General features: G+C 46.9%; 1 protein-coding gene across 2 annotated transcripts in view; it reads right to left on the bottom strand.

The window, feature by feature from the left end:
• The window catches only part of PLPP3 (phospholipid phosphatase 3), a 50,596-nt gene that overhangs the window by 17,368 nt on the left and 15,510 nt on the right, over window positions 1-17,718 (bottom strand). For both annotated transcript variants that reach the window (XM_072867493.1, XM_072867492.1), the window contains exons 2-4: window positions 7,777-7,934; window positions 2,728-3,011; window positions 1,898-1,955 (exon numbers count right to left, since the gene is read on the bottom strand). In XM_072867493.1, the coding sequence (XP_072723594.1) occupies window positions 1,898-1,955; window positions 2,728-3,011; window positions 7,777-7,934 (500 nt within the window). The remainder of the gene's footprint in view (window positions 1-1,897; window positions 1,956-2,727; window positions 3,012-7,776; window positions 7,935-17,718) is intronic.

Here is a 17,718-nt window from a genome sequence, read left to right as displayed (position 1 = left end):
TCAGGCAGGGAGAAGGGCAGAGGCTGGTGATAGCCCGAGCACTCCCATACGGGGACAGGGAAGGGCAGCAAAGAGAGACCAGAGACAGCTTTCTGCTCCGAAGCATCACACAGGAGCTAAACGCCACTTTTGAAGCCTGCTGCAAAGTTAAAAAGAAAATCAGGCAGCAGGCATTGGTGCAAAGGAGTTTTGGGGTCTCCAGTGCACCTCCTGCCACTGGCCCCCCAGACACCGGCGTTCCTGCTCTGCTGCCGCAGGCCGTTTTGTTTCTCGCTTGCTCTGTAACCCCTGGCTTTTCAGAAAAACATGGAAAAAACCTGGCAAAGCAACACGGTCTGCACGGTGCCCTGCGGAAACAGGGTCAAGCCCTGGCGACTTTGGGCAGCCCCTGCCGAAGTGAGCGGGGTGAAAATGTGGGGAGGGGGCGAGCACTTGCCCAGCTGGGCATGGCCCCCGGGGTCTGACCCCTACCCTGAAGGATGCTGCAGGGCATGATCCTGTGCAAAAGGTAAAGCATCGGGCTTGGCTTCCAAAAAGGCCCGGGAGCAGCATCTCCTAAAAAAATACCTGGAAGGACAACCCAAATCTTGCTGAGTATTTGGAGAGAAACCACCACTGACTTAATAGGGACTGGCAGTCCTCGCTGTTTCCAGATGCCAGGCTTGAAAGCATCTCAGGGCTGACTTATCTGACTGTCCGCAGATCTCCTTGGAAATAAATAAATGCCGGTGTGAGCGATGCTTTCCAAACTCAGCTCGGAAAGTTTTGCAATGGCAGCGACAGAGGGCTGAGCCTCCTGCGGAGCATCGCCGGGGTGGCTCTGCGTTGTAACGTGGCTGGGAGAAAATGGCCAAAATGTTTACTGAAGAAATTCAGAAGTTTTCCAAGAACAAAAAAAAAAAAAAGGGGCGGGGGGGAAAACGAGGAAAGAATTTAATACGCCACCCCCAACAGCCTGGAAAGCTTAGTAATTAAATTACAGAAATTGCTCACAAGGAGGGGGGATCCAGGGCTGAAAAGGCAGGAGGGAGCAGGGGTCACTTATCTTTTCAGAGGGTAAAGTAAGTGGATGGGGGGGAAGCACTGCTCATAAATAAAAGCTCGTGTTTAATGTTTTTATCAGTTCCATGCTGTTTCTTTGCCTGCTAGTCTGAGCTTACAGGAGATGGGGGGGGGCCCCACAAATCTTGAAAGGAATCCAAAACCTTTTTCCTGATTTTTTTTAAAAACCAAATAATTAAAAAAGGAAAACCAAACGCAAATCGCTATGCAGATCCTCCCAAAACGCTGCGTGCGGGTCCAGCCCCTGGGGCGGCACGGGCAGCGTGCCTCCTGCAGCCCCGGCAGGAAGCACCTTGGCAGCCGCCGCGGCCCCAGCCCCGGCGCAGGAAGGGTAGAGCCATTTCTCACTGACAAAGAAAAACAAGTCTCAGCTCTCCGCTCCGGATCCAGGCGGGTAGAGGCTGCTCCACCTGCTCCGCTGGCACATTTGGGAACCAGGCTTCACCCCCCCCAGAGCCGCGACGGCACATCTTCCCCCTCCATCGATGCAACGTTTTGGCTCGCCCCAAACTCTCCCCAGTGGAAACCACAATGTGGGGTGAACAAAATTGCACAGGTCGTCCCCAGATTTAGCAGGATGCGGATTTAATTGCAGCCTTGGCCACATCCCAAAGCTGCACAGCTCAGCTATCACCCCAGGAGTCTCCATCCCAAATAAGACCCCAGGGGCCGAGAGTGGATCTTTCCACCACTGGCTTTTTCAGGTTTTTTTTTCAACCGACCCTCTATCTCCAATGCTCATCGTGCCGTTATTGCTACCGAACGCGGGTGAGTGCCTCGGGAAAGGGGGACGGGATAAATCAGCTCCATCTCAAGCAAGGCTGAGCTTACTTACCACCAAATACAGCATGGTGTAGAGGGAGAAGGACGCGTGCCCGGAGAAGAAGGATTTCCTGCAAAACAAAGTAGGTGCTAAGAACCAGCCACTATAATCTTTGGTATTATAATTTTACATGTAATATGGTGACTTGCCTGCTGCTACCAAGCGGGTGCCAGAGCAGAGGGACCCCCAACCCCCAACCTTTTGGGTTATAAAACCCCTGTTATCCGCCCCGCTTGCTCACGAGGCAGAAAATGAATGGATGGACAGGATGCTCGCATTGTTCATCCCTTCCTGGCCCCTACTTGTGGGACAGCAGTTATTTCCAGGATAGCCCGATAACTCATCGTCTCGCCTCAGATAACCAGGAAACCGTAAAGAAATAAGAAGTGAGCAACTACTCTGGTCGCTTAATTGCAGCATGCGAAACATGCTCCTGGAAATGTCAAACTTGAGCATCTGATGGATTTGATGGAGAGCTCGAAGGGAAGGCGCTGGCAGCCCTGCCCGCGTGGAGCCTCCGCGGAGGAGATCCCTCTGCTCCGCTGCGTGGGACGGCCGGAGCTGCTCACCATGAGCTCAGCTCTTACGGTGAATTCCCACATTGAGCAACTGCTCGGGGAAACAATAGTGTAGGAGTAAAGAGAAAGGAAAAGAAATATTATTCAGGCGAGTCCCGCGACTCCCAGGGGAAACGGCCCGTCGCTGGCAGATGGAGTTACAGCCTCTGCAGAAAAAGCAGCGTTTGAATCATCTATTGCCGGCAGAGAAACCCCAAGACGTATTTAGCGTGGGACACCATTTTGGTGGCGGCAACCCATCGCTTTGACTCCACGGGCTCTCACCTGGCTTCCTGGACCTTGCTGTCGCTTCCCCTGCAGGTGTAGTTTTGGATGTAAACTCCCTTAGCGCAGTTGATGGTAGAGAAATCCAAATCGCAAACATCCAGGAAATGCGGCCGCAAGCGCCCGACGGACACTTTGGCAATGTCTGTGAAGGACTGGCTGATGGCGCAGCCGAAAACGAAGCAGCCCACCTGCTTGTAGAGCGCTGCGACGTAGGGGTTCTGGATAAAGGAGCGCGACTTCTCCTTCAGGTAGTGGATTCGGTACAGCTCTCCCGTTATAATCTGCGGGAGAAACACAGCAGAGAGGTTAGAGAGCAGGAAAGATGCCGTGTAAAACCGGCCAAGGGTGGCAAATACAGGGCCAAGACAGCTCTTCACGCTCTGAGCATCTCAAACCAGGACTCTGCTTCCACCACGAGGAAGGAGAGCCCATAGCCCGGTACCTCTCCCATCCTCTTCCTCTTCCCTCTCAAGAAGAGATTGCACTGCTCCAAATGGTGTTTATAGAATAATTCGATAAACAAGAAGAAAGGAAAAAAAGCTAGATTTTGGTTTAGTGCGTTGGTGTATCTTTACAGAAGTGAAATAGTACCCCAGATCTATACCGGCATAGTGGGAAAAAAAAATTTAACATAAACCAGATAAAGAATTAGTGTGCGTTTGGAAAGCAGGGGCCAGATCCGCTACCACCTTATCAAACTGATTTTGGAGGAACAACCTGCTTATCTTCCTCTCTGAAAACCATGAACACAACAGGGGAAGATTCAGAAAGGCCAAAACTTTTCAGATTCTGGCCCAAAATTTGCCGCCACCAGACCCAATTCAAGCCGCTCAAAGCCTCCGTAAACAGCAGCTATTTCTGGGCATTTCAAGGGGTCTCGCCATTGCATGGCAGGAAATTAGGTATTTCTTGTGACAGGGGTGCTGGTGTTTGACAATATTGCCATAAGTCACAGTCAGGGAGCAGAGGACCTGACTTCTCACAATCCTGACTCTTAAAAGGTGGGTTAATGAAAATCAGGCTGTGAAATTAAGTCCAAACGTCTCACCTCTCCCAAAGAGGCAAAGGCTTAAATTGTTCTCCATCATGTTACGCACCTAGTTTTTGAGCTCCAGATTTACAGCTTTAGGATTTTATTCATTACTTTAAATGTTTTTATACCTGAGTAATAAATCGAGGTGGTTTTTTTTTTTTCGGCCGCCCCCTTGTTCCTGCCCCTCTCTAGTCACAAGGACTGTGATATGTAAAATTAACTGTCAGGAAAACTGCCTTCATGTTAATCCCTTTCTGGAGCAGCCAGCAATATTCCTCCCGGCGTGGCAGCCTGCCAGTGGCACGCAGGAGACAAGGCTCCCCTGCCTACCTTTTTTAAAAGCTTGGCACAACCTTTGGAAACTAATAAACTGGAAAAGTATGGCAATTAGACTAAGAGGAGATGAAGCTGTATCATTGTTTGAACTCACTCGTACCGTGGCTTGACAAAGCTAAGGTTGACCTAAGGCAGCCGAAATGGCAGCTAAGCAGGCTTTATCAAAGAGAGATACAACTACAATAATAAAAAAATAAAGGCCAAACCAGAGCACTCTGCTACCATGCACAGAAATACTTTGGGTGGCTGCACCTTCATTTGGGGTTTACATGTCACCGCTGAGATTTACTCTTGGAAATCTGGTTGCAACCAAGAGTTGTCTGGGGAGCTGCAGCTAACCAGCTCCAGCATCGTTTTAATCCTCTCAGACTCCAAAGACCATGGTTTATCTCCATTTTGGACCACCTTCCAGCACAAGCTGGCAGCCAGGCAATCTACTGGCACGAGAACCGCAGAGGAAGGTTGGAGCATCTCCCGCTCCTCTGGCAGGAGGCAACTCCAGGGTGTCCTGGATGGACACGGATGCTCCTGCACAAGGGCACGGACACCACCTGCAGCCTCCCGAAAGCCTAAATTCGCAAGAAGGGGAGCCACAAGGCTCAAAACTCATGGCTTTTGCAGAGGGCAGATGAGCTGAATTAAGGCCGACATCTGATACCGGAGGATGTGCCCTTACTCCAAACTCACAAACAGATCCACGTAAACCTGAGGCTCTTGGCCTGGGAAAGGCATGTGACCAACAAAAGTCTGGGGATTAATATTTTTCTCTCACCGTTGGTGGTCTGGGTAATTGCACACATGTAGCAGATTGTAAATTGGAGACTTCATTCCCTTGCTAACACGCTGCTGGGCAGCCATGAACCCTCCCCGCTTAGTTAAAGCCATAGCTCAACCTTAATGAGAAGCTAAAAATGGGGTAAACTTGTTTTTTTGGCAGTGCCGTCCCAGATAAAGCAGGATGGTGAAAAACTAATGCAGCACAGATGTGCACGAACTGAAAGGACATCCTGAAAAAAATAATAAGTCTTAAAGATATTAAGCTCTTCTTATGCCTTGCACTTCTGGCAAGCCAGCCGCATAGGACACAGGCTGTGCCTATGTGACGGGTACAGCTCCCGGGGGACTGTCACACACATTTAGGAAAGACGATCACTAGAGAGAAGCTAGTATCAAACCTTTCTGTCTGTGAATGCCTTTTGCAGGCATTTGGTTCTCGTGCCCATTTTATCGTTATCATAAGGTATCACCAGCAATCCAATTAGCCTGTAATTACTTTTAGAGCTTTTCTAATCACTTATGTCTCTGGTGTATCATTCTCTGTGTCTAATCACATTGAAGCGTATTACCTTCAACTGTAAAACAATCAGCTAATCTGGCTATGTAACTTAGATCATCTAGAAAATGAATTTTCTTAGGTATTTTTCATAGGCTTTCAAGACCTGTCAGGTGTGGGGAGACGGGGTGGCTCAGCAGCGGTACCCGTACGAGGCTCAGGAAGAGGAAAATGTCACCTTCCCCTGCCCCTCCTGGGGACCATCAACACGCTTCTGTACCCAAGATGACCAAATTAACCATCTTCCAGCAGGAAGAGCAGTCAGGAGAGATGCGAGAGCGCACAGCCCAGGGACACGAGCCTCTCCAGCGTGATCTGCATGGAAACGTGCCTAAAGTCACTATATATAGGTATTAAAACCAAATGCATATCCTCTCACATCCTGATCGAAGCAAAGGTCTTTGCCTCTGCTGTTTACTTAGTGAGCACTCTTGAGTGTCCTCAAGCCATTTAAAACATGACCTGGACCTTCTACCCTGGGCTAGACTGCCCACGACGCCACGTAAAGCAAGGGCGTGAAATTTTGGCTGTGCCATCCAAAACGCCAGCTCCCTGGAAGTCCTCATAACCGCTGTCCTGCCTTGCGAAGGCAAACGTTGTGAGCAAAAGGAGCGGAGTCAGTGCTTTGTGGATTTGGAATGAATTCCTATTATGCTACAGTAATTCTGGTATCTGGGTTACATCTGAAAAAAGAGGTCGGGCTGACTTGAATTTTCCATGCACGCTGCCATAGCAAAGAAATCTGTTGCTTCAATTCCTTGTTAGCCGTTTGTATCACTCAACAGCAAATAACCGAGCTTTTGAATTTACCTCATTAAGTTACATTTGTTGTGGGCACAGCTAAACCAGGGCAGAAACATCTAATTCTTTGGGGATTTTCTTTCTCTTTTAATTGACCTGCTATTTCGTGGTAGAAAGCTGATGGATCACATAGGCAGCTGATTATGTTTCCAGTTTCTGTTCCAACTCCTGTATTTGCCACCGCCTCATTACTGATCAGAAGCACACTCCGCATGGAGCCAGCGTGCCGATAGCTCAGGCAGTAATGCGAAAATGAGGGCTTTTTCATTTCGTTTTTATGGCTTTTCCACACTCGGGGGTAATTCACCTGCAGGGTAAAATTCTGCCGTGTTTATAGAATTGGGGGTCTGGCACCTTTTGGGCTTTTTTTGAGGAGGGAGGGGGCATAGGAACAAGGCAGTGGTGGGGACCTACTTTGCTAAGTGAGTGTACGTGGTCAGGAAATGATGGAGAGATCAGGAAATGATGGAGATATTCACGGCATGAAGCAGCAAGGCTGAGGACGGAGTATTACCAAAGCAGGCACCATGCCATGCTAAAATCCCTATCGCCCGTGACATTGCTCCTACGAGGAAAGATGAAAGCTAGGAGGGGAACAAGTGCTCCTGACCTCTCCATCTCCATCCCTCCCCAGGTGAAGGACCAAGAAGAAGGCAGCACCGCTGGGAAAGCACCTGAGCTGTGCTGGCAGCGGGTGAGAAGGAAAACGTAGGTACTTTTCACAGGGGAATGTCATCTTCAGCTGGAAGCATTTAACCAACAACCAGGAGACAGCTCTTGCCTTCTGCCCTAGCACCAGACACATGCTGGCATAAGGAGGCTCAGCTCCATGGGCTGAATTCAGCTTTTTGGCTGACGTATAAAGCTCTCGCCGTGCAACTGTTTCCTAGCACAGCTCTAGGAAAAACTGCCAGGAAAAGAGAAATAAGGAGGCATTGGGAAGGTGGTGCATTAACTACTTTTTACAGTGAGGACTCTGGGAATACGCTCCCCGTGGAACGTTTTAATTGTCTTTTTAATATGGCTGTAATATACAATCTCTTAAAAATCTAATACTAACCTGTGAAACTTTTCCAGGCACTGGTTAGCTGAAAAGATGTATCTTTTTTTTTTTTTTTTTTTTAAACCTTATAAAATAGGCAAATACCAAGAGTTATTTGAATAGGGACAAACCATGCCAAGTCATTATTGACACTCAAGTCTTTTTGCTTCTACTCTGAACTCATACCGGAGGGTGAAAAAGCTCTTGTGGAGCTCACAGACTTGCCCAAACAGCTTTGGGCCTGTTTATGGGCTTCAAGAGTAATCTGATTCCTCCCTTTACAAGCTTTCATTTGCAAATGTTTACTGCTCCACCCTCACACGGAAGTCAGATAATCGCACAGGAGATGCGCACCTCGTAGATAGTACCGACACAGCAGCAAGATGACGGCCTTAAACCCCCAACACCGACGGGCAGTTGGTCGCATCGGCTAAAGAGGTGACAAAAAGCTATCAAGGATGCCCAAGGGACAGGAGAGGAGGTTTCGGAGGTGGTACTTACGGCGAGGATGGCGATGAGGATGCCCGCAGCACACAGCACTGCGTCGTTGATTGTCTCCATTGTCTTCAGCGGGTACCTGATGCTGTCGTCGTCGCAGTAGAAGCCCCGCTGGTAGGGCTGGATTGTGCTCGTTTCAATGATGAGGAAGGGCAAGCCGGCTAGAAAGAAGGGGAGACAATAACCAAACCCATCAGCAACACAGGCAAACACAAACAACTTGCCAAAAAAAACCCAAAATCCCCAAACAAAAAAAAAGACCCAACTAGAAAACCCCTTGCAAACCATGCAGCACCATTCCTGATGCTTTTCATATCGCTATCTTTCCAAAGGGAACAGCACTGGGATTTGTTTTTCCAAGTCACTCTTGCGGGGAAAAAGCATCTCCTCTGTTATGGTTATCAGATGCCTGCACTGCCTGGTTTCAGTTAAGCCTTGTGCATTGCAAATATTAACTTACAGGAACGGACCCCTAAAGCAATCCTTCTGCAAAAAGCCATGAAAACGAATCTGGCACTTTTCTCCAGGGAGGGCCCAATGCTTTGCCGAGCGCCCCACGGCAGGGCAGCCCAGAGCTGTGCAAACAAACACTGCAGGATCCAGTATCAGCACAGCTTCTCCTACCTGGTCAGCCCAGCTACACTCCATCCCCATTATTTTATGCCTCTGAAGCCTTCCTCGGCTCCCTCCTCTCTGTATTTACAGGGTATATGTATGGATGTACCTGCTAATGCCATATGACTATGTGCTTTGAGCAGCTGTGGGACACCCATCCTTCACCCATCCGTGCAAGGGGAACCTGAGCACGCACCCAGCCAGCCCCTCCACAAGAGCTGCTGAACTCCCATCAGAGCCCGTTCACCCTCAACCACATTAAAGCCCTGTGAAATCTGTTTTTAAACGCTGTTTGTGAACCCCCCCTGTGCAGGAGACCTGCATCTGCACAGCTCGGTTGGACCTTTGCACCAGGCATGGAGCAGATGGGCTCAAAAAGAGGGGGTGATGGGTTAAGACACACACTATGGAGGGGACACCTCAAAATTGCTGCACGTCTACAACTCCTTATTCTTCTAAGTCTTTCAGACAAATACAGCATTGCCTCAAACCTGGAAGGAGAGCCCCGGGGTATTTCCCAGCCACGATGTTACCTTGGGCAGGGCACCCTCCTTCTCTTCGCCTCAGTTTCCCCATCCATCTTTGCTATCAAGCCCATCATGGAGAGGAACAGTACATCCCCACCAAACCAAGCCCCAAATTCCCTGAAACCCATGTTCAGAGTAAATCACAAACCACAAGGTACAGGAAACCCTCCTCCCGCTTGCAGAGCGAAACCCAGGTAAGGGGAAAACAAACGCAGAGCGGTTCAAACTGTCCTTGGGCCAAGACAACAGGTCTCACACCCAGATCCTACAGAAAGCACTAGGGAATATTTGTCGACCACTAACTTGCTTAAGTATCTGTGGGTTTGTTTACACAGCGAGAAGTCTAAGACATCAGAAGGTTTTTCCTTCTAAAATAAAAAATAATAATAATAAAAAAAGCGCGCACTGTTGGGTTTCAGCAAAATTTGCCCATAGTACATTTTTAGTGATCATGATCTGCTAGATGCGATTAGCAAACGTACCATCCAGGGAGTTAAAAAGTGCCATCAAAGTGACGTTCCCCATCTCCACGTGAACGACTTTGCGTATTTCACTTGCACAATCCGTTTCGGCTCCTTTTCTTACATGTTAATAGGTTTGCCTAATCCAGGATTATTAGGGGGTTTTGTTAATCTTAAGAAAAGGGAAAGTCCCCATCATCTGCTCCGTGTGAGGAGGTACCACCACATACAGACCTGAAGCCTCTCAGGTACCCAAGAGCAGCCAGGGCCACCGCTCAGGACCCCTTTCAGATCCTCTCTAAAAACTCTGGAAATGGGTTAATCGCAAGTGCTGGGCCCCACGGCGCTTGGCAGGGCAGCACGGTTTCCACCCCACGTGTGAACGGGCGAGGAAAGGTTTCAGAACCGTCCGCCCAGCTCAGATTTGGTAAATAAAAATCGGACATCTTGTGTGAATCCAGTTGATCTTCATTCCACTATTTAACCGTTTTGATGCCTAGCCAGCTTGGCCCCAAAACACGCCTCTGATGCCAGCAATCCGATATTAATAGGCGACTTAAAAAAAATCCTTAGTTTCCCAATGAAAAATTGCAGGAGAAGAGCTAATGTCACTTGGCACGATCCAGTTTCACATGCACTTGAAGCAGCGGCGTAACAGTTGAACTCGGGGAGTAGACATGCCACGGTTACGTGGCTTATTGTTATTTCTCCAGTTCCTCTTGTTAATAGCTTTCACATGACAGGTCTGTAAAACACATGTTCCCACAGACAATAAAATACATCTGAAAGCTAAAACTGGCTTTAAAAAAAAAAAAAAAAAAAGACAATAGTGTTCCTATATATTATGTGAACCCAGGAATAATAAAGATTTGTTTTCCCTTCATTCATTGAACAGCATGGGGTAGTATTTCCGCGTTTCAATTATATGTACGCTTGCCACAGCTATAATAAGAGCATAACTGACCTATATGGTATACATTTTCTTAAAGTGCGCATAGGCATAGTTTAGAAAATCCAATGGGTTTGTTTTCTCTCCTACAAACTTGTGGTTTAGTGGGATATTGCCAATCAAATCTTGACATTTTTCCAGCAAAACAGTAACCTCAGATTCCCTTTTTTTCCCCCCTCGCCCCCCCCTTTTTTTTTTAACATGAGAAACATAAACATACTCTCCATAGCTGAACGGATATTACTTAGAAGACATAACATGCCTTTGATTTCAAGGGCTGGGTGAGAGGCTGCTCTTTCAGCCGTCATTACCCAGGGAAGAGAAGACCCCAGCCCATGGCGAACGGTAAATCATGCTCAAGATGGCTCTTCTTCCACAAGGTTATTTCTTGGAGGAGATGTTGTCTAAGTGACTAGGTCACCACCCACATTTTTTTTGGCAAGGGGGTTCCAGCACGGAGAAGCCTGTAGCGGTGCCAAAAGGCAGCCAGAGAATGGGTTTTGCAGAAAAACACTACAGAGGGAAGGCTGGAAGAAGACAGAAAATTAAATGCCGAGAGAGCTAGCTTTGGGATCCCTCAGCAAAACACCACAGAGACATTATTCACGCTAGGAGATCTGCTGGAGGCAAAGGTATCCAGAAATGGGGCTACAGCCCACACACCCTTGGAAATGGAAGGCAAGCAGCATAGGGTTGTACCATGAAGATGGTACCTCTGGCCTCATCACCTCTTCTGCCCCAGTCTACCTCTTCGATGCAGTGTTTTAAAATAGGAAATTCAGATTATGCATCCCTGGCTGCAGTGATCTGCATCTACAAATTCAACAGCCGAACGCCGTAAAGGTACTAAGCTTTCAACCTCCACCACTTCCCATCCCTACCCACGGTACAAAACTATTGAGAATACAAGAGGTACATTTCAGAAAACGGTAACGAATGGTGACTTGCATTGAAGTGAGCAACGGATGTACACAGCAGGCAAAAAATTAGAGTGATTTTGGGGATGGTCACTCTTCTCCAAAAATGGTCCTATTTGGCCGTTCTGTCTGCGGCTACAACTCACCTACATGTACAGACCTACAGCAAAATCTTTAGTAACACTGTAGAAGGGCCTCACATCCTCCTTAATACTGGACGATTATGCTGAGAAATTACACAGCAACCTGTGGACCATACCCTAAGGCACGGAGGCAACCCTGGCACATCCATATAGGACTGTGCAACCAGAGAAGTACTATTATCCCCATCTCACAGACAGGAAACTAAAGCACAGAACAAAGGGATTTGCTTATTCCAATGCAAAAAAAAGTAAATGGAGCTGAGATTACCTTCTGAAATGTAACATCCTTCACAAGGCGAAGGAAAGGGGTTTTTTCCCTTCTATAAAAGGGATTTTTTGCTTTAATAACAGAACAAGGAAATCCCAACCACATGCTTTTATCTAACTATGCTGTAGGAGATCAAACAGGGCTCCAAACCATGAGCATAAGAGGAATCTCTTGGGGTCTGATCCTGCCCCATCCAAGCCCATGGGAGTTTTGCCATGGGGTCCATGGTGTGGCAAGCGGCTTGGCCCCGCTCCGAGCGGCACGGAGCACGTGTGGACACTAACAAGTTGTGCGAGGCACCGCAGGACACTGTGGGGCTGGACATTGAAAAATGATGTTGCTTTTGTTGGGAGGAAGTCCAAGTGACTTGGTGACCTCTAACCGCTGGTGTCCTATGCTAAGATATCTCAGTGCAGGGTTTAAATTTATTTGTCTTTCCATTTAATAAAGCCAATCAAGTTTGGAGATCTAGCACCAAGGTAAAAATATTCCTTTCCTTGGTTAGCACTTTTATTAAGAGGCAATTAATAGGCAATAATCCTGGGAAGGCTGGCAGCATGAAAGCTAATACCCCACCACCAAGCCTAAACAAAAGCCCTTGCAAAACCCCCATGTACTTCTCTTGAAAGGTACATAAAACCAAAGGCAGAAGGAAAAAGGGCTCTGTGTTGGGTACAGCACTTTGAATCTCAGATTCTTTGAAAAGTTAACACTTGTGCAGATTTAATGGGGGGGGGAGGGGGGGGAGAAAAAAGGGGATAAGCTTTCATTGGCCACGTATTGGAAAAGCTGCAGAGGGAGCAGGAGGGGAAGAGGTGTTTCTGCAGTGACCCACCCATGCAGCTCCCGTCTTCCCAGCCCAACCTTCACCTCTGCACTAAATTAAACACCATCGTGGTCTTTTTTTTTTTTTTTTCCATGTTTGGTTTTGACAGAGGTTGGCTTTTTTCCACTAAATCTTTCTTCTTTCAACCCTGCGGGTCAGTGGGGTGTTGCTGGCTATCTCAACAAAGCAATGGTAATTTCTAAACAAGCACTCTGTGATGTGTTTGGCTGCCGGTGTCCAGGCCCTGGGCGTGTTTTTAAGGTTTCGGTAGATTAGACATCTATCTTAATAAGTGAAAAAGATCATTAAATAATTTGGCAGGGCTGAGCAGGGCATCTAATTCCTCATTCAAGACACACTCTGTAAATATTTGGGTACCTACAAGTGATGGGCTTTCTATCTGAAGTACTTAGTGGCTGATCTTGGGTACATATAAACCTTATTTGGTTTACAACATTTGTGCATGTTTTAAAACACATCAAAACTAGATTAGCCTACAGAAGGCTTTTATTGGGGCTTTAAAAGTGGGCTTCCCAACTTTTAGAGAAGAATTGCAGCACTGCAGATCAGCCTTGGCAGCTGCGGCAAGAGTGAACAACTCAAAACCAGTTGACACTGTGTATGTGTATATATACATATACATATACACACACATATACGTACACAGAGAGATAAAATTTAATAACACAAAGAATATGAGTATTTCCACATTTCCATCATATCAGGTATATGCTGGCAATCACAACAGGGCCTGATTCTGCACCAGCACCAACAAAATGGGTGGGGGAAGGAGGGGTAGGAGCTTGGTCAACCAAAAAATAATCTCAAGGGACCTGATCCACAGCCCAGAGGTAGCCAAAGGAAGGATCCCGCTGCAGGCTGGCTTGGGCCATTACGTTGGGATTTTCAGAGGTCTTGAAAGCGTCAGTGATGTGCCTCCTTCCCAATCTTTTTTGACTGAGTCTGGATACTTGATGTCCATATATTCGCAAGAGACAGCTAGGCTAGCATCAGAAATACAGAGTAACTTCAACTCTCTATTTTATTACCTGCTCAGTCTTAATTGTTCTTCACCTTGGTTCCAGCAGTCCAGAAGACTGCTCTGGCATCTGCCTGTATTTTGGAAACACATCTAATATCTCTGTTTGCAAAACAGATTCCCATTCAACTCTATTACAGTTGCACTACTCTCAGCTACAGAGACGCATAAGGATAGACGATTCTCTAAACACACAAACAAAGCCTAGACTTTACTGTAGAACAGGTACCTGCTTTAGAGTCCTAAAGAACCTATAAACAAGGATCAGCATATATTGCATTTCTCTGATTTGACCTGTTTGGAAAAGTCCTAGGACACAACGGGTTGATTTCTATTTAAAAAAAAAAAAAAAATTAGTTCATTTCCTACTTGCTGTAGGGTCTCCCATGTAACTCCCACTAACCTTTGTGCCTACCTATGTCAATCTGTCCGGTGTCCTTCCTGTCAAGAGGGTGACATTTCAGTCCGCTTTATTATTATTAGTTATATTTCAGCCAAATCATAGGAACTTCAACATAAACCTCAGCATTTTTAGGTCCACCAGTTGCTACAGAGTCTGGGAGACTTCCTAGTGGGCAGACAGGTTCATTTTGATGGAGATGATGATATTTTCTGGGTTCTTACTTTTGGGGTTTTTTTGTTTGTTTTGGTTTTTTTTAATAAGAACTGGTTATTCAGGAACGCTGGGCAAAATGCCTTCTCATGCCTGCTAGTGCAATAGCAAATAGGAAGAAAGCCAAGAATATTCATTTTCTATATGGACAACCCTATAACACTGTTGACCCCAAGCTGCAGAGGCATTTGAGAAAAGCCTCTAAAAGGAACTGGTGGTGGTGGCAGGAATGACAGGTATCTCTACCTCCTGCCCAAACCCATCATCCAGAGACATACCCATCCTTTGCAGTAAATACAGCCCTGTGCAGCCTGGTGCATGCTTATTGACCCAACCATCCTGGGAGAATATTATAGAAAAGCTCTTGGTCACAGATACTTTAAACCAAATGTCAAATTATTCTCACGCACTGAAAATTCCTCTGGATTCGAAACCTTGGTAGAAACGTTTCCTCGTGCGGCTGGAGCACGACGTGCCAGCCCGCGCTCCACGAGCTCCAGGTGAATGGGAGTGCTGCCATTGGTTTTGCTAGGAGAAATACTGCTCTTTCCGAGACTACATGTTACCTATTTCCAGAGGTAAACACCACGTACAAAGGAAGAAAGAGGAGAAGAGAATTCTAAGAAGTGTGTTAATATGTTCCTCCTGGGAGTTTGGCATGAGCTGCTGTATTAAAAGAGCTTTATATTAAAGTGCACATATATTATTAATACCTAAAAAATGCATTAATAAGAACAAAAGGTCTTATCCAAGCCACAATACCTAGATGCGTATAAAATTCTGCATTTGTGGGGTAAAACAGATTTAAGCCAGACTGGCCAACCAGCAAAAGTTGGAGAGGGTGAATATGAAAGACATTATCAACAGGAACCCAGAGCCAGCTCCAGTCAAACATGATGGAAACAAAGCCATCATTTCGCATGGTCTAGAGCAAGGAATAAAATGCGATACACCATGAAAACCTCAACACGTCAGCGTCTTTTGAGGCACCTCTATACATCCAAGTGCTTTGGAAGGTCTCACAGATACGACCAGTCTGACCTAGGATGACCCAGCTTGAATAGAGGGAAGGAAAAAAAAAAAAAAAAAAGTGTCTGTGAACTCTGCAATACTCAGGGCAAATGGATTGTGTGAAAAATACACTGCGACTATTATGTTTTCAATTACAAACGAAGCGAACACGGTTTACTCTGCCGGTCAGGGGGTTTGGAACGAGCCCTGCCTCGCCACGACTCCGCCGGGCTCTGCCTTCGAGGAAGGGCTCGGACCCCTGCCTGGCCCCGGCAACGCTCGCACTGCGGGAAAGGGGCACGACACCCCATTTCCTTGGGGCAAATCTGGGAGCTTTCTTCCAAACCGATGTAAGGGTGAGCAGAGCTGCTGCTCCCCTTCATCCACATCATCCCATTGACACCCATCGGTTGCATGAACCCTAATATTTCCCCATGTAGTAACAAATCTGCTCCACTCCATCAACCTCTATTCAAGAGGCAAGTTTTGTGGGCTGTAGGTGTTGTTTTAATATATAAATTATCAAGCAGAGACTCCTTATCTCAGCTTATTGCCCCCAAACACCACCACGTATAAGCCCTGGCCCCTTCTCTTTGCGCAGCCACGCCAAACCCTAACAAGATCGAGTAGAAATATAAAACTGCAGCCAACACGATGCAGTCCACAAAATTCTCTTGATTATTTTTAAAATCAATATAGGCGCAAAGCTTTTGAAGCAAAAATAAAGCCACTTCGCCTGGTCATCATCAGGTCCATTAAAAAAAAAAAAATAATATTCATCTACTGAACTTTCCAAGCTTCCTTTCCCCCTTCCCGGAGCATCCCGGCCAGGCACTGCAGCCGTAATTAAGCACGTTTTTGGGAGCAACTGCCCCTGTGCAGGAGGAGGCAAAGCCCGTGTCTACAGCACTGAAGCCTGCCGCGAGTAGCTTTCTGACCCAGTTCTGTCAATGTACCTATTGTAAACGCAAAATCCTTCTTCGGATTTGAAGCAGCAACCACCTGCACAAATAAGGCCAGGTTATAACTCTGTAACCAAATACAAGCACTGAAAGCTTAAAAAGTTTGTAGTCCAAAAGGCACTTCTGACCTCTTCCTTAAAAGTTCACTAATCACTTTTAATTCATAATTTATTTCCTCTTAATATACTTGCTTTATATAATACCCCCCCTTTTTCCCCCCCTTCCTCTCTTTTCTTTTCTCTGGAAGTTCCCCAGGAGAAAATGGTATTACACAACTCCCTTGATTAACTGGAAATGAAACTTTTCCCCCTCAGTAGTCGAGATTTGGTAGAGTTTCCAGGATATAATGCATGGTACAGAGTGCTGAAAGAAAGGCAAAAAAACGTGAGCGTGGGTGGAAATGATCCAAAGGCCCTTCAAGCGATGGGGGTTTGATCTCAGTCGTCCCTAGAGCAGAGCTCAGTAAGGCTTTGCCTATTCACCGATGGGTTAAAAAGGTATAAGATCACCTCTTTTCTCCCTCATCTGTATTTTGACTGCGGTTACTGCATAGAGTAGCATCCTAATGTATAACAATACATGATATAACCGAGATTGCACTGGTACCCGGGTAATATTAAAAAAAAAAAAATAATCATGCTCCTAATTAAAATAGCTTCATATTATGGGGAGGGCAGACTTTGCCAGGGAAGGCAGAGGTGGGATGGCTGCTGCCTTGGCAGCGCTGCCACCACGCTGCCCGCAGAAGTTTCAGTTACTTTGGCAAAAAGCAGCTGGGAATGGGATATTTCGGTTGCAAGCCATCACCCGCAGTGACAGAGGTGCCCACCCCACGCTCCTCTCAAGGAGGAGATGAATTACCTACCCTGACCCATCTGCCCCTAGACGAGCCCCTGTGAATTATTTGCGTCCCTGAAAGCTGAATGGAGATTTTTTTGGGACAGTATGGTTCCATGCTGCACACCGTCTCAGACTTCTGGGTGCTTTTTATCCCCCTAAGAAACTGCACAGTCTGCAAATCCAGGTGATACAGCAGAGTCATACCAACACCTAAAACTTCACCACCCTCTTCTGCAAGCACAGGGCCACCGCTGGCACAGGGGCCGGCCACCGCGGGCACGGCCACCTTGTCACACCCGGTGTCACAAGAGCCCCTTTCCCATGCGCAGCCCAAACCTTGCCGTGATGGCTGCGTTTTGCAGCCAGGTGACATTTCGTAGCCCTGTTTCCTCAAGGGACGGTATAAATCAGGTCAGCACAGGCAAGGGCCAAGCCTCTATTCACACTGACTCAAGGGACACAACATGTACTCTGCTCTTCAAAACCAAAAATGGATGACTCCCAATTTCCCTTTCCAGCCCCCCTGTAACAATGTCGTGCCCTGCTGTCAAGGAACGTGTGAATAAATTGGGGAAAAAAGGTTAAAGAAGCCCAAGGGAATAGCAGTCCCTTTTTCTTTATTGTGGTTAATTTTGACAAAGGCTCTTCTGTTCCCCCCTCCCTTTTTTTTTTTTTTTTTTTTTTTGGAAGGGCTTCGTGCCAAGTTGCATTATTCCTCTTCACCATGGTACTGCCATGAAACCCGCCTGGTATGTTTGCCTGAAAATCGCAGGT

Source organism: Ciconia boyciana, chromosome 7 (genome assembly GCF_034638445.1).
Source record: "Ciconia boyciana chromosome 7, ASM3463844v1, whole genome shotgun sequence".
Classification (NCBI taxonomy): Eukaryota; Metazoa; Chordata; class Aves; order Ciconiiformes; family Ciconiidae; genus Ciconia; species Ciconia boyciana.
Note: the sequence above shows the minus strand (reverse complement) of the source record. Positions and strands in the feature narration are given on the sequence as shown.